We start from the raw sequence: 16454 nt of genomic DNA on the forward strand, positions 1-16454 counted from the left end.
CGACGACGACAACAACGACGAGGCTGATTCAGCAGCGTCATCGCCGTCGGCCAGGCCGCCCCGCCCCCTTGTATAAACACGGCCCGGCCTGGCCCGCCGCCCTGACCCGGCGGGTCCCGTGGGCCGTGGCACACCCCGGGAACCGAAGCTGCTCACGACGACGCCGGAGTCAACGAGAGGGAATCCAGTTCTCCTTTGCGGCTCGCTCGCTCGCGCGGTCCAGTTGCCACGCTCCCTCTTCTTCCTGTGAGTGCCCGTGCCCCACGTCCACATATAGCAAAAACCCGAGTGCCCACACGCACAGTCACACGGGATGTGACCGATCCTGCATGCACCTGACCTGACCCGACCCGACCTGGCCCTCCCATCCCATTTCCGTCGCCCGACGGCGCACGTCAGTACGTCACGCCGCACCCGTCGACCAGCAACAGGAACGAACCACAGCACACACACCCCGCCACTACTCCAAACTAAAGGCTTCGGAGAATGGCCCACCACTCGTACCGTCGTAGAAGAAAATGGGCAGCCGAAAGGAAAAGCTGGTGCATATAAAAATCAGCTAGTTGCACCCAGGCCAGAATGCCAGATACACGCGCGGGTGTGAGAGAGAGAGGAGCCACGATCCCGGAGCGGGGAGGGAATGGGAATGTACGGGTGAATCGAGTCGGGGTCGAAGGGCCAGGCTTTGATGGATGGAGCCGGGGTTGGTTTTGCCGGGGATGTTGGAGGAGCGGCGGCCTCGGCCCTTGGCGCCGCCCAAAGGGCAGGGCCAAGCCGACTCCATTCCAACTCCACCACGGCCACCCGCCCGCCCCTCGCTCGCTCCCGGGGCCCCGCACCGGGCCGTAGCTTTCGTCGCTCCGAACTCTCTTTTGTGCTTTGCCTCCTCGCTTTGTTCCTATCCACAGGCCTCCTTCCCTGGCTTAAATTAATCAGACGTCCGGCTTAGAACTCCACTGCTGCCGCCTGCCGGGATCCTCTGCTGCCTCCGCTGCCCAGCCACGCATGCGTGTTTCGGTTAGGACTTAGGACGAAGCGTGCAATGCGGTTTTACGTGGATGAAATGAAACCATATCGTATCTCGGCGTTAATTGTTCAAGCCGAATTGAGAGTGAGCACACGGCACAGGTGCCAAGGGAAAACTCGAGAAATGATAAGCCCTTGCATGCATGCATGCATGCATGCGGAGGGGCTTGTTATCCTCGGATTGAGATCATTTGTAGTATTATACAATGTTGTAGTGTGAATGACACGTGGGGCTCGGTCCACATAAACGGTGCGCTACAACAGAGGATCCTTACCTGTTATCCTCACTGCTTGCACCATAGGTAAACATCCCAACTCCGGCATATTCGAGGGTGCTCGACCGTCCATACCCGGCCCATCCAAACAACCAAGGTTATTTCAACAAATTTTTCTAAATTTCTACAAAAGTCTGTAGCCTTTCAAAAAAAATTTTACTCGACCCTAACATAGAGACAACCCTATGGCATTGCAATGTAAGGTCAAGAAAAGGATCCGACCGCTTATGCGGCGTCAATATACACAACAAGGGCTACTTTTTTTAGAGCCATGATTCGAGCCTTGGTCGATAACCCCACTCCAGGAGGTCTTTACAACCGTGCTAGAGAGTGCATGTCTATTTTTCAACCTTTTGCAACTAACAAATACTCTAGTAAAGAAAACTGGGTGTCAAGACTGTTTAATATCCAAGACAACAATGCCTAGGTGGGCTGTGTAGGGAAACTATGAGCGGCACATCGATTAATACATAAAAACCTTATACTCCCTCCAATTCATATTAATTGTCCGCTAACTTAGTACTCCCTCCATCTGGAAAAACTTGTCTGAGAAATGGAGTCCGGACAGAGGGAGTATAACTTTAGACAGATGGAGGACTTAAGATATTTAGTTAAATTGGCAAACTGCTTCCTTGGCTCAGAAATACATACAATAATTACTATTCAAAAAAAAGTAAAGACAATAATTTGATAGTCCAATCCAAGTTTTAGCCACATCTTTTTGAGCGAATTAATATGCATCAAGTTACACAAATACACGTTTAGCGCAGTGAAGTAGGGTGGGTCATCGTCCTAGCACTCGATGACAAAGGGCTGCGGTTTTAGTACAAAAATGTTTAGTCGTATAGGCTGTTAAAGGTTTCTACAGGCTCGTTCCAAACTTTATAAACACCCCCATCCCCCCTCCCCCCGATTTCAATGGAGGTGGGTGGGCTCGTGCCTCTACTAATAACCAATTAAAAACCGCCACAACACCCTGTAAACCCCTCGTCCCTGTAACATCTTACGTGTAGCAAAGCTCGTTTGAGCATGTGGGCACAGAGCTAGCAAGCGGTGAGCACGCGTAGAAGATCCCGTGAAAGCAGAGACTGGTGCGGACCGAGGCCATCGCGGCAACACGGGGGCGCCAACCGCCCAATGTCATTGGAACCCCGCAGCACCAACCAAATATTTCTCCTCCTCCTCGAGCCCGCGGCCCCCAGCCTCCCACTTGGGCGCATCTATGCATATTTCCATTTCCACAGGCCAAGCAGGAAGGAAGCATCGCCCCTCCTCTATATAAGCGCCCCGGCAGTCTCCGCTCTCCTCTGCTACTCCCTACCAGGCTACCACTCCTCCTCTCCGCCGCATATCGACACCGACAGACGGACGTCCAGTTTAGCAGCAAGATCTGCAGCACGTACTCCGCCAGCTCAACCACCGCCCGCGCACCTCCGGCGTACGGCGGCCGATACGGTGATCGACTGTCCAGGCTCCATCCGTCGATCGACGGAGTGCCGCGCCGTTGGTTGATCCGTCGAGATGAGCTGCAACGGGTGCCGCGTGCTGCGCAAGGGGTGCAGCGACGCCTGCGTGCTGCGGCCCAGCATCGAGTGGATCGACGGCGCCCAGCCGCAGGCCAACGCCACCGTCTTCGTCGCCAAGTTCTTCGGCCGCGCCGGCCTCGTCGCCTCCCTCGCCGCCGTCCCGCTCCACCACCGCCCAGGTACTTACCACCATCTCGCTCGCTACCTTACTTTTAACGCAATTCTTCATCCAGTAGAGTAGTGGCAGATATTTGGAAGGGCAGATGGGCTGTCAAGAACGCGGAGAACGCAAAACAGCTCTTCAGGCTACGCGAGGGCCGGCCGGCGTTGTCGATCACAGTCGCGATTAGTTTAGTGCACTACAGTACAATCTTATCTTATCTTACCTCCGCTAGCTATGGCTAACTTTACCTCGGTGATCAGTACAACTAGCTAGCTAGCGCGCGGCCACCTGTACGAAAAGTTAAAAACCCATCGCCTTGGTTTCGTCTCGGTGAACAATGTTACCCACGCAGCCGGGCTATAGCTTAGACATGACCTATCTATGAAGGCAGTGTTATAGTAGATTATTTTAAGCGTTCTTTTGGACGGTACGCGGCCTTCCGACGCCCCCATGGGTCAGACTGGCTAAAGGAGAGAATCTTTTTAGCCACGCTCCCAATTGCGCTTTGCCAAACACAGAAATCCTTAATTAAAGAGTGCTGGGAGATATGCTAATTAATCATGGCGATTGCCCTCCGACCTCTGTCGAGAGGTCAATTCATATCTTTTGCCCCTTCGGCGCTGAATCGTCCACCCATGCATTCCTACAGACTCGCATAGTCCGGACAACATTTCAGGATTTCTAGAATCTTCGGTTGATAAATAGCCATGATACTTAGGCTGCCCGTAATGAGAGTATCATAAGTAGTATCATGCATGCCAATTAAGCAATTTTGATGAAATAACATAAAATTAAATAAAGAAAAAGAGTCTTGAGTATCCTATCATGATACCGTATCATATTAAATGATGTGTTATTTTGTGTCATGCATGATAATAAATGTTGGTATTAGGAATGTAGTATTATAGACTAGTATCATATGCATGATATTAATATATGATACTCCCCATTCCGGCATAATTATATGTTAGGGTTATTGGGTGATTAACGTGTGGTGTCATTTGGTGCAGCCTTGTTCCGGTCGCTTCTGTACGAGGCGTGTGGGCGGACGATCAACCCGGTGAGCGGCGCCATCGGGCTCATGTGGACCAGCAACTGGGACCTCTGCCAGGCCGCCGCCGAGGCCGTGCTGCGCGGCGACTCCCTGCGCTCGCTCTCCGCCGTGCCCGCCGCCTTCACGGAGCGCGACATGGCCGGCCTCTACGGCAACGTCGGCACCAACACCGGCAGCTCCTCCTCCCTCCACTCCTCGCCGGAGAACTCCACGTCCGCGCCCGCCAGGAAGCGGAGCAAGAACAGCCCCGGCTGCGGCGCCGTAGGAGGGCAGCAGCAGGTGAAGCTGCCGGGGCCGGGGCCGGTGCTGCAGTCGTGCGAGCTGGACCTCTGCCTGACGCCCTTGTCGTCGCCGCTGGCCGGCGGGAGGCGAGGCGGCGCGTCGGACGAGTACTCCACCACGACGTGCTGCGAGGAAGCCAGCGGCGACGCGGCGGAGGCCGGGGCGCCCCCGCTGCTGAACCTCTTCAACTGAGAGACTGAGTGTAAACTGTAATTGTGCAGTTTGTGTGTGGGTTAATTAGTTGCATCGGTGTTAGTCAATGAAGCTTTTTGGGACGTGCAACTTGGTTTACAAATGTTCGATCGCTGTTATTTTTTTGCATGAGTCAGCTAACAAGTCGTCTCTCTAGTTCTAAAACAAACATGAAGTGGTCCGTGGTGAGACACGCATATATCATGTTGTACATGCTTAGTTGCAGATAGTTGCCGTGAAGTGCAGGCATGGCCAACACACGTAACATTTTCGTGACAGAGAGGGTGCGGTCTTTGGCAGGCGATGCTCGACGGCATCGCTGGATAGGACGTCGGTGCATGGTTCTGGGCCGCGATGACCTTGACATGCAGCGGCATGGGTAATTTGTCTCTGGTTTTTACTAGGGGATCTTCCTTTTTTTTTGAAAGGAACAGACTAGTATTCCTTATGATGACAAACTGGCTAAATCGCCAGCAACAGAGTTCAGTACAAACTCACGAAAGTGGCCTAACCAGTTCAGTACAAACTCAGGGAAGTGGCCTAACCAGTTCAGTACAAACTCATGGAAGTGGCCTAACCAAGTCTCACATACGCCACTCCCAAGAGGAAAAAGTCCATTTTAAACCTTGAATTCGTAGACGTCCGGCGAATCAAACCCTGAAGTCGAAATCCCTGTCGTTCTGACCCTGAACTAATTAATCCCGGTCCAAATCAAACCTTAGTGTCGCTTCCCAAACGGGGATTGCCGACGTGGCAATGGGATGGCCGGGATGGGTCGTTCGGCGCGCGGCTGAGGCGATATTAGTGGGCCGGCCCAGTTTGGCCCGTCATTTCGCTTCGTTCTCTCAGCGTCCCCCTGAATTCTTTCTTCTCTGGCGACGGCAATGGCGACCGGCGGTTGATCGCCACCTCAGGGACGATCGTGACGGCGCGACGGCGCGTCGAAGAAGAAGGTAATGTCCTGGATGCCCTCCTCCCTTGTTATTCATAGGTTGGAGTAGTTGCGGCATTAGGGTTAGGGTTTCAGTGGCAGATTTGGGGACGATTTGGGTGACGCAAAAAGATTGATTTATTTTGTGAAGGGAATAGGTTGTTATGCTTTATTTTGATCGCGGTGTATGTTTTTTCAGTGAAATCATGGACTCAAGTGAGATTTTGAACGTTCGGTTTCATATTGGAGGGAAGTTCATCCGCATTGGTCCAAATTTGGACTATGTTGGAGGAGATCAAGCAATGTTAGAGATTGAGAGGGATAAATTGTCTTTGCAGGAAGTGAAAGGCTATTTAAAAGATCATACTCAGTTGATGGAATCGATGAAGTTCTATTTTCTGCTTCCTGGAAAAGAGCTTATCAATGGCTTAGTGTTCCTTAATGATGACAATTGGTGTGTGAAGATGGCTGAGTACATTTGTGTTGGAGGAGTTGCTGATGTGTATGTGGAGTATCATGGAGAGGAAGATAGCAATGACAACAGCAGTGGGAGTGATTTTGAGGATGAAATCATGGAACAGAGTGATGATGATGAAGTAGATGCAGTTATAACCACTGAAGAACCAGATGCAGTTATAACTGCTGATGAACCAGATGCAGTAACTGGTGTTGAACCTGCAAAGTCTGACACTGATGTGCTCATACCTGATGAAACTGGTGTGATCACTCAAAGAATTTGCAGCCCCTTGAAGCAGAGAAGAAGCAATGCCAGAGAAGTAGATGTGGATGAAATGGCAGGCATGGAAGGAGTTTTTTCTCAGGTTTTGGATCCAAGTCAACCTGCATCAACCCGTGCTTCTGAACCTCAGGCTTCAGGGCATGTCAATAACCAGATGGTGATAGCTGCAAATGTTGACAGTGGCAATCAAAATTCAGACTCAGACAGTGACACTAAATACATTGGACATACTGATGATAGTGGGGAGGATTCAGAAGTTGTGGAGCTCAGGAGACATGCTAGGAAATTTAAGAAAAGGATGAGGGACTCCAAGAGCTAGATAGGTAGGGATGCTACAGGGCCAGTGCCAATTGAATTGATTGCCAACATGGAGGAGCAAATTGAAAGAGAAGAAATGGATTGGAACTATGATTCATCTGATGAGGACTACAGCTATGATGAAGATTCAGATGGTCATATAAGAAAGAGGAAGAGTACATTCCCAAGATACAACCCTGAAAGTGAAGTACCACATTTTGCTTTGACCATGGTTTTTAGAAGCAAGAATCAGCTGTGCAAAGCTTTGAGAAGATATGGACTAGTAACAAAGAGGAGCATCAAGTTCATGAAATCTGAGTGTGACAGAGTAAGGGAAAAGTGTGGATGGCCTGGCTGCCCATGGCTGATATATGCAGCCAAGAGATCAAGGACTTCAAGATTCCAAGTCATAACATATAATGATGATCACCAATGTGCACATAACAGATGCAACAAGTTGGTTACTGCAAAGGTGATTGCACAGAGTTATGAGCACTTCATATTGGCAAATCCTATGTGGAAAATTGAGAGCATGAAAGCAACTGTTTTGCAAGATATGTTTGCTGATGTCTCCACTTCAAAGTGCAAGCATGCAAAAAGAATTGTCATGGACAAATTATTGTGTTGAATGAACAATGAATATACTAGAGTGTTTGACTACCAACTTGAGCTGCTAAGGAGCAACCCTGAAAGCACAGTTGCTGTTTGCATAGATCCAACCAACATGGAGGTAAGTGTATTCCAGAGCTTCTATGTGTGCTTTAATGCAACGAAGCAAGGATTCAAGGCTGGTTGCAGAAAAGTAATAGGCCTTGATGGTTGTTTCTTCAAAGGTGCAGTGAAGGGTGAGCTATTGTGTGCCATAGGTAGAGATGCAAATAATCAGATGTATCCACTAGCCTGGGATGTAGTTGAGAATGAAACTAATATCACATGGAAGTGGTTTGTTCGGATACTCATTAAGGACTTGGAAATAAACAATAATGGAGCTGGCTGGGTTATTATTTTTGATCAGCAGAAGGGCTTGATAAATGCAGTGAATGATTACCTTCCTGCTGCAGATCATAGGATGTGTGCTAGGCACATTTATGCTAATTGGAGGAAGAAACATAGAAATCATGAGTGGCAAAAGAAATTCTGGCCAGTTGCTAAGGCTTCCAACAGGCAAGATTTCAACTATTATAAAGCCAAGGTTGCACAAGTCACTCCTGAAGGGGCTAAAGACATCATGAGGACTGAGCGAGTGCACTGTGTCGGTGTCAAAACCGGCGGATCTCGGGTAGGGGGTCCCGAACTGTGCGTCTAGGCCGGATGGTAACAGGAGGCAGGGAACACTTTGTTTTACCCAGGTTCGGGCCCTCTCGATGGAGGTAATACCCTACTCTTGCTTGATTAATATTGATGATATGGGTAGTACAAGAGTAGATCTACCACGAGATCAAGGAGGCTAAACCCTAGAAGCTAGCCTATGGTATGATTGTTGTGTATGGAGTTGATTGCCTACGGACTACAACCCTCCGGTTTATATAGACACTGGATAGGGTTAGGGTTACATAAAGTCGGTTACAATGGTAGGAGATCTTGAATATCCGCATCGCCAAGCTTGCCTTCCACGCCAAGGAAAGTCCCATCCGGACATGGGACGAAGTCTTCAATCTTGTATCTTCATAGTCCAGGAGTCCGGCTGAAGGTATAGTCCGGCTACCCGAACACCCCCTAATCCAGGACTCCCTCAGTAGCCCCCGAACCAGGCTTCAATGACGACGAGTCCGGCACGCAGATTGTTCGGCATTGCAAGGTGGGTTCTTCTCCAAATCTTGTGTACTTGTAGGAATAATGTCCGATTTACGTAATGTAGTGTTCCTCGGCTTCCACGTCCAATAATGGCCATCTTCCATGTGTCAGACGAATGCGAAAAGCCAGGGCGTGTTTACATCCACGCCCCTAGCCGTATAAACGATCCACCTATTTAACGGGTGGGCATTTAGGTCCAAACCACATCTTCTCCTTTCCGCGAGTTATCATCAGAGCGCTTCCAGCAAAGATCCATTCCAACATGACCAGCCGTCACAGCTCCTCCCCTCGCCCCTCCGGTCCCAAACCCGGGGACTGGGAGAGTTGCACCATCCCCCATAGCAAGTTAGCGTCACTTCAGGCCAAGGGATTTCTCCCTCCGGCATACATGGTCCCGGTCCGAGCCGGTCTCGCCACCTATAATGGCGGAAAACAAGCGGAGAGCACCCCCAATCCTTCTAAAGGAGAGCGGGTGTGCCTCTTCCCCTATCTAATAAGGGGACTGGGATTTCCAATTCATCCATTTCTCCGCGGGCTTCTGGAGTTCTACGGCCTCCAGCTGCACAATCTCATGTCCGCCTCCGTATTGCATATTGCGGGTTTCGTCGCCCTTTGCGAGCTATTTTTAGGCGTAGAGGCTCATTTCGCGCTGTGGAAGAGGTTATTCTGCCTGGTGCCCCGTTCTCAAAAGGGGTCTATATACCAAGTGGACGGAGCCGAAGTATGGTGCATCGCCGGGACCGGATACCTATCCGGAATCCCAAAGAAGGCGTTTGAGGACTGGTCTTCGGAATGGTTTTATATAGATGACGTCCCGCTACCGGACCCTATCCGGGTCGGTCTCCCTGAGTTCAACAGTGCTCCATTGAAGAAACGCTTGAGCTGGCGTCCGCGGAGCTCTCAGAGAGAAAGCGACAGAGACGTCCTTTACCTGACGGGCCGGATAAGACTGTTGGCTCATTCCGGACTAACCATGACTGGAGTCATGGCCGCATGCATTATGCGGGGGGTGCAGCCGCTTCAATATAGAGGCCACCCCATGTGGGATTTCAACGGGGAGGATGACGCCACACGTTACGGTCGTAAGGGGCCGGCCTCAGCTGCCGCCCTAGTAAAGATCTTATCCTCTTTGTACAAGGGAGAAAAGGAGGAATTCCTCCGCGTCAATCCGCAGGCCGGATTTACTATGTACGATGCTCCAAGTTGGGTAAGTGAATAATTGTGCTTGCCCGTTTGTTTTGTACTCCCACGGTTAGATATGTAGTCTAACGACTTCAATGCAGGAACTGCGACAAGTGGTAAAGGATATAAACAGCCGCCCTCCACAACCCGAGGACCCAGAACGGTCCCTCGATCCGGACTCCGAAGAGGATCCGTACATATCGGTGGAGCTTATCGACGGGGTGTTCCATCAGCTAAGCAAGGACAATACCTTGGTAGCCATCACGGCTGATTACCCAGGGTTAATCCCGGACTCCCAGGTGACAGAAACCAGAGTCTCATTCCCTTGAGAAAGATTCCATTCTCACGTATTCCGGTGTTTCTGATGACAACCGTGTTTTGCAGGGGAGATTTCCGAGGTAGGAGGCCGAACCTGCGCCGGCTAGCCAACGAGGGGCCGCAGGGCCCCGTGGGGCAAAAAGGAATGTAGTCCGGACTGAGATGCCGGCGCAAAGGTATAGCGCACCCTCTATTTCCCTGGTGTTATCCTGTCAGGGCATATTAACGTTCGTGCTATCTTCAGAACGAAGAGACCTCGCCGGACTACATCCGGAGAGGTTGCCAATCGCGCCTCGACCAGCCAGGCTCCAACGTCTGGCCAGGAAGCGGAGGCGAGCACAAGGCGCGCACCGGACGCTCCTCCGATGGAGGATGTGGACAGGTTGTCTGCCACAAATTCTGAAGTGGAGAGTGCCATGAACCACAGGCGTCGCCGGACTGTTCTACGCGACGCTTGTTTCTCCCAAGAGGCTTTAGATGCCTTTAATTCGGAAGATGCGTACCTCCGTGCCGCTCAAAATGGTTTAGCTAGAGCCACGGAGCAGTATGTAAAAGACATACGGGTAAGAAAATTTTGGTCAAATATATATATACCAGTAGCCCCCAAGACTTGAAACAGTTAGAGCAACTGATTTAAGGATCATTTGATATGCAGCTTCTTACAGAGAAGAATACCGTACTGTCCCAAAAGTGCAAGGCCCAACTAGAGGCCGCACTAGCCGCAGCAGGGGAGCCCAAAGAGACCCCCTCAGGTAAGATACACTTCGAAAGATTAGTATTGTGCGGTGTGGGTGCAAATCTGACAAATCATATTGCAGATGGCGCCGGACTAGATCCGACAAGCAACAACTCTTACGCCGGCTAAAGGCCGGTGAGAGTATGTTGACAAAGGTGAGGCGAGAGAAGAATGATCTTCAAGATGCCAACACCAAGCTGGACGTTGAACTTAAAGATGTTCGTGGCCAGCTGTCAGACTCCACGAAGGAGAATCAGCGGCTTCGACGCGGCATTTTTAGTAAGTGCTTGAACGAACTTTGAAAAAAGAGTTCAGCGAGGAAGTCGACTAACAGAGTAATGTCTATAGGTATGCTCACAGGTCATCCTGCAGAGGACATGCCCGGTTCTACGGGTGACCTTCTTCCCGAACTCATGCAACTGGACGAGCGAATTCGGCAGGCAATGCGAGGCGTTACCCAAGCCTTATGGCCTGCCCACTCCATGCCCGAGGGTCTTGGAGAGCTTGCGGAGAAGCTGAAGGGAGCTCGGCGGCGCTTCCGGTTGTGGAAGATATCGGCCTGCCGACAAGGCGCTAGGGAGGCCTGGGCCATGGTGAATACCCGTTTTACGAAGTCTGACCCAAACCACATGGCCGAGGTCGGACCAGTGGGGCCTGGCGGGAAGGAGATCCCTGTAAGCTTAGTATACGGCCAAGTAGAGTTAGCCGCGAAGTATTCCCAGCAGGACTGTAAATTGGACAGCCTGTTAGATGGTATAGAAGAGGAATACAATCAGTCAGAATGACTATGTAATTTTGAATTGACATGTGTAATGCCTTCTAGCCGGATTGTAGATCGTTTGTCGTTGCCGACCTTTTCGCTTCAACCTCGGGACCTGACGGTCTGGAGTGTGTCCGAATACCATAGTGGTTATATAAGAACCGTGGTATGTGTGGAGACCAGGCGTAGGGGTCACTAGTGCTTTATCAGACAAGTGCCCAACTAGTTATGTTATATTACATGGTTAGTAAGAAACATCTTCCAGAGAGAATAGTTCCGTTAGGGGTTCCTTTCGCTGGGAGGCATGCCCTAAAGTGCATGTCCGGACTGCGTAAAAAGACGCAGAAAAAAAGCATCTGGGGGGCATAAAATGAGTAAAAAGATCATCTTTTATCTCACCGACCGAATATTCCCTTAAGAATGCTAGCTTTCAGCTTCACCCAGTCTGAGGTACACATCCGGCTGACCCAGCAGTAATAATCGCAGAGGTGCTCCCTTTACCGCCTAGCCGAACAATCAGGAATGTAGGGGTAAGCACAGGATCCAGGCAACCCAGCTTGGCCAAAACTTAAGTCATATCGATGCATATAATGGTGAAGAAAAAAGGTACATGCGGAAGTTTGACGCATGTGTTGGGCGTGAAGCCCGTATAAATAAGCTTCTGTTAAAGAAGCCCCCAGGTTTAATGAGCGCGAGTGGCGCGTCACTAGATGAGCCTTTAACGGCTATAAAAGAAAAGAGGGGAAGGAGAGAAATGTAAGACAGAAAAATGCAAAAAATGGACAGAGGAAGGAGACGAACATAGAGTCCGGCGCTAGGCATAGAATGTTCGGAGACAGGTGGCGTTCCACGGGTTCGGCTCGAGTCGGTTATCCGATGCATCTCGCAGGCGGTACACCCCGCCAGTCAGGACTTGGTGATTATGAATGGACCTTCCCACTTGGGCTTGAGTTTGTCCTTTTTCTTATCCGGCAGGCGTAGAACCAGTTCGCCAACATTGTAATTTTTGGCCCGTACTTCTCTGCTTTGATATCTTCGGGCCTGCTGTTGATAAAATGCGGAACGGGCTTTTGCCACGTCACGCTCCTCCTCCAGGGCGTCCAAGTTGTCCTGCCGATCGAGCTCGGCTTCTCTTTCTTCGTACATGCGCACTCTAGGTGAGTCATGAATTATGTCGCAGGGCAGAACTGCCTCTGCGCCGTACACTATAACAAATGGTGTGTATCCGGTGGTGCGATTTGGCGTGGTCCGCAGCCCCCATAGCACGGAGTCGAGCTCCTCTACCCAGTGCGTGTTAGATTCCTTGAGGGACCGCACCAGTCTAGGTTTAATGCCGCTCATGATAAGACCATTTGCATGTTCGACCTGGCCGTTGGTTTGTGGGTGATAGACGGAAGCATAATCGAGCTTGATGCCCATGTTTTTGCACCAGAGTTTTACCTCGTCGGCGGTAAAGTTTGTACCGTTATCGGTTATGATGCTGTGGGGGACGCCATAACAGTGTACAACCCCGGATATGAAGTCTATCACAGGTCTGGATTTGGCCATTTTAACAGGCTTGGCTTCTATCCATTTGGTGAATTTATCCACCATGACCAGTAAGTATTTTTTCCTATCGGTCCCACCTTTAAGGGGTCCGACCATGTCAAGCCCCCAGATCACAAAAGGCCAGGTGATGGGTATAATTTGGAGTGTGGTGGGTGGCATATGGCTTTGGTTGGCAAAAAGTTGGCAACCAGTGCATCGTTGGACTAGGTCCTGAGCGTCTGCCCGGGCCGCCGGCCAATAAAATCCTGTACGGAAAGCCTTGCTAACAAGGGACTGAGCAGCGGCGTGGTGACCACCGAGTCCGGTATGAATTTCAGCCAGAAGGTTCCGCCCTTCCTCTTCGGAGATGCACTTTTGAAGGACTCCGGTAGTGCTTTTCTTATAAAGCTCTCCCTCATGGACTCTATAGGCTTTAGATCGTCGCACTATGCAGCGGGCCTCGTTTTGGTCCTCCGGGAGTTCCTGCCTAGTTAGGTAGGCTAGGAATGGTTCTGTCCACGGGGCGATGATCGCCATTATTACGTGGGCTGAATGTGTAATTTCATTGGCAAGGCCTCTAATTGTGTCAGATTGTTCGGCGTCGAGTGGTGCGGCTGGGTCCGGGCTGTTATTTGCGGGTTCCCCCTCCCATGCTACGGATGGCTTGAACAATCTTTCCAAGAAGATGTTGGGGGGGACTGCATCGCGTTTTGCTCCGATGCGTGCCAGGACGTCTGCTGCTTGATTGTTTTCTCGGGCTATATGGTGAAACTCCAGCCCTTCGAACCGAGCTAACATTTTTAGTACGGCGTTGCGGTAAGCTGCCATTTTTGGGTCCTTGGCGTCGAAGTCTCCATTTATTTGGGATATCGCGAGGTTACCTCTAGGCGCTGGATACCCATGGATACTGCTATCCGGAGGCCATGTAGGAGGGCCTCATATTCGGCTGCATTGTTGGAATCCATGTACATGATCCGGAGCACATATTGGACTGTGTCTCCTATGGGGGACGTCAGGACGACACTAGCCCCCAGTCCGGCCAACATTTTGGAGCCGTCGAAATGCATAATCCAGTTTGAATATGTGCCGTACTCTTTAGGGAGCTCGGCCTCCGTCCATTCTGCGACGAAGTCGGCCAGAACTTGCGATTTAATAGCTCGCCGTGGCTTATAGGTTATATCGAACGGGAGAAGCTCGATGGCCCATTTTGCAATCCGGCCCGTTGCATCACGGTTGTTGATAATATCGTTTAGTGGCACTTCCGAGGCTACTATTATGGAACACTGTTGAAAGTAGTGTCGTAGCTTCCGGGATGCCATGAATACCGCGTATCCAATCTTTTGATAATGCGGGTACCGTGATTTGCATGGAGTGAGGACAGTGGACACGTAGTAGACCGGCCTTTGAAGGGGGAATTTGTGTCCGTCCGTTTCCCGCTCAACAACGAGCACTGCGCTGACAACTTGGTGTGTTGCTGCAATGTACAATAACATTGGTTCGCCGATGATTGGCACGGCCAGGACTGGGTTTGTTGCCAATATGGCTTTTATTTCATCCAGTCCGGCCGTGGCGTCATCCGTCCACTTGAAGTGTTCGGTGCGCCGAAGGAGGCGATAGAGGGGTAGTGCCTTTTCTCCCAAGCGGGAGATGAAGCGGCTTAAAGCCGCCACGCATATGGTTAATTTTTGTATTTGTTTGAGGTCCTTTGGGATATCCAATTGTGACAAAGCTCGGATCTTGGCTGGATTTGCTTCAATTCCTCTACCGGATACAATGAAGCCCAAGAGCTTTCCGGCTGGAACGCCGAAGACACATTTTTCCGGGTTGAGCTTGATGTCATATTTTCGGAGGTTATCGAATGTAAGCCTCAAGTCGTCTACTAGAGATTCGACATGTCTTGATTTAATGACCACATCGTCCACATATGCCTCCACTGTTTTGCCGATCTGATTTGCCAGACATGTCTGGATCATGCGCTGATATGTTGCGCCGGCGTTTTTTAGCCCGAAGGGCATTGTGTTGAAGCAGAATGGGTCGTATGGTGTGATGAATGCTGTTGTAGCTTGGTCTGATTCTGCCATCTTGATTTGATGGTAACCGGAGTATGCATCGAGGAAACACAACAAATCGTGTCCTGCGGTGGCATCGATAATTTGGTCGATGCGGGGGAGGGGGAAGGGATCCTTTGGGCAAGCCTTGTTAAGGTCTTTAAAGTCGACACACAGGCGCCAGGATTTGTCCTTCTTTGGTACCATCACCAGGTTTGCTAGCCAGTCCGGATGTTTTATGTCTCTGATGAATCCGGCCTCCAATAGCTTGGCTAGCTCCTCTCCCATAGCCTGTCTCTTGGGTTCGGAAAAACGCCGAAGGGCTTGTTTGACAGGTTTAAAGCTGTGTTCGGCCAGCCTGCGTGGGATCCCTGGCATGTCTGAAGGGTGCCAGGCGAAGATGTCCCAGTTCTCTCGTAGGAACTTTCGTAGTGCGGCGTCTGCATCAGGGTTCAGTCGTGCCCCGATTGAAGCTGTTTTATTGGGGTCCGTTGGATGGACCTGGAATTTAACTATTTCATCGGCTGGCTTGAAGGATGTGGATTTGGATCTTTTGTCGAGTATCATATCATCCCTGTTAACCGTGGAGCGCAGCGCAGTCAGTTCCTCGGCCGCTAAGGCTTCGGATAGTGCCTCAAGGGCTAATGCGGCTGTCTTGTTTTCGGCGCGGAGTGCTATGTGCGGATCACTAGCTAGGGTGATAATTCCATTCGGCCCGGGCATCTTAAGCTTCATGTACCCATAATGGGGTATTGCTTGGAAGATTGTGAATGCTTCCCGCCCTAGTAAAGCGTGATATCCGCTCTTAAACAGGTCCACCTGAAACATGACTTCTTCGGACCTGTAATTATCCGGCATGCCGAACACCACATCTAGTGTGATTTTTCCTGTGCAGCGCGCTTCCCGACTGGGGATTATTCCTCTAAAGGTTGTGCTGCTTCGCTCGACGCGGTTCCAGTCTATTTCCATTTTTTGAAGGGTTTCCTCATAAATGAGGTTCAGTCCGCTGCCTCCATCCATGAGCACCTTGGTGAGGCGAAAGCCATCCACTATGGGACTGAGGACCAATGCGGCTGGTGCTCGGGCTGTTCGGAATCTAGGTTCATCACTTGCGTTGAAGGTAATGGTAGTGTCGCTCCATGGATTTATTGTTGCAACTTGATAGACTTCGGTGAGGCTGCGGAGTGTTCTTTTTCGCACATTGTTTGATGTGAAAGTCTCGAAGACTGTGAGAGAGGTACTGGTGTCCTCGGGCTGGCTTTCTGCAGCCTCCAGAATTAAGAGATCCTTGCCGATTTTGGCCACCTGCCGGAGTATCCAACATGCTCTAAGGCTGTGAGTTGGTGTGGCGTCCTCTGTATTGTGAATTCTACAGGGTCCATCAAGCCACCTTTCCAGTACGGTTCCATGCCCTGTAGAGGGTTTTGGTTTTTTGGTGTTTATCCCGGGTGTCCTATGATGATGCACCCTCTTAGTTCAGACGGGATTACTATTCAAGGCCGGATTATCCCAAAACTTTATTTCGGTTTTCCAGGCGCTTTCCATCGCACAGTATTTTTGTACTATGGACGCCAAGTCGGCGAAGCGTGTAATATCACGATGAC

General features: G+C 50.6%; 1 protein-coding gene across 1 annotated transcript; it reads left to right on the forward strand.

Annotated features, from left to right (window-relative positions):
• The first annotated feature begins 2530 nt into the window (after window positions 1-2530).
• On the forward strand, window positions 2531-4662 carry LOC119286641 (LOB domain-containing protein 39-like). Its single transcript, XM_037566056.1, has 2 exons — window positions 2531-3006; window positions 4001-4662. Exons 1-2 carry the CDS (start codon window positions 2823-2825, stop codon window positions 4516-4518), a joined length of 702 nt encoding a protein of 233 aa, XP_037421953.1. The 5' UTR covers window positions 2531-2822; the 3' UTR covers window positions 4519-4662.
• Window positions 4663-16454: the final 11792 nt, after the last annotated feature.

This window comes from Triticum dicoccoides, chromosome 4A (assembly GCF_002162155.2).
Source record: "Triticum dicoccoides isolate Atlit2015 ecotype Zavitan chromosome 4A, WEW_v2.0, whole genome shotgun sequence".
Taxonomy (NCBI): Eukaryota; Viridiplantae; Streptophyta; class Magnoliopsida; order Poales; family Poaceae; genus Triticum; species Triticum dicoccoides.

Bases quoted from the DNA above. Each gene is read 5' to 3' on its own strand.
- LOC119286641 (XM_037566056.1), top strand. From the start codon at position 2,823: ATGAGCTGCAACGGGTGCCGCGTGCTGCGCAAGGGGTGCAGCGACGCC. The intron at 3,007-4,000 runs GTACTTACCACC...CATTTGGTGCAG, and splicing joins CCCGCTCCACCACCGCCCAG to CCTTGTTCCGGTCGCTTCTG.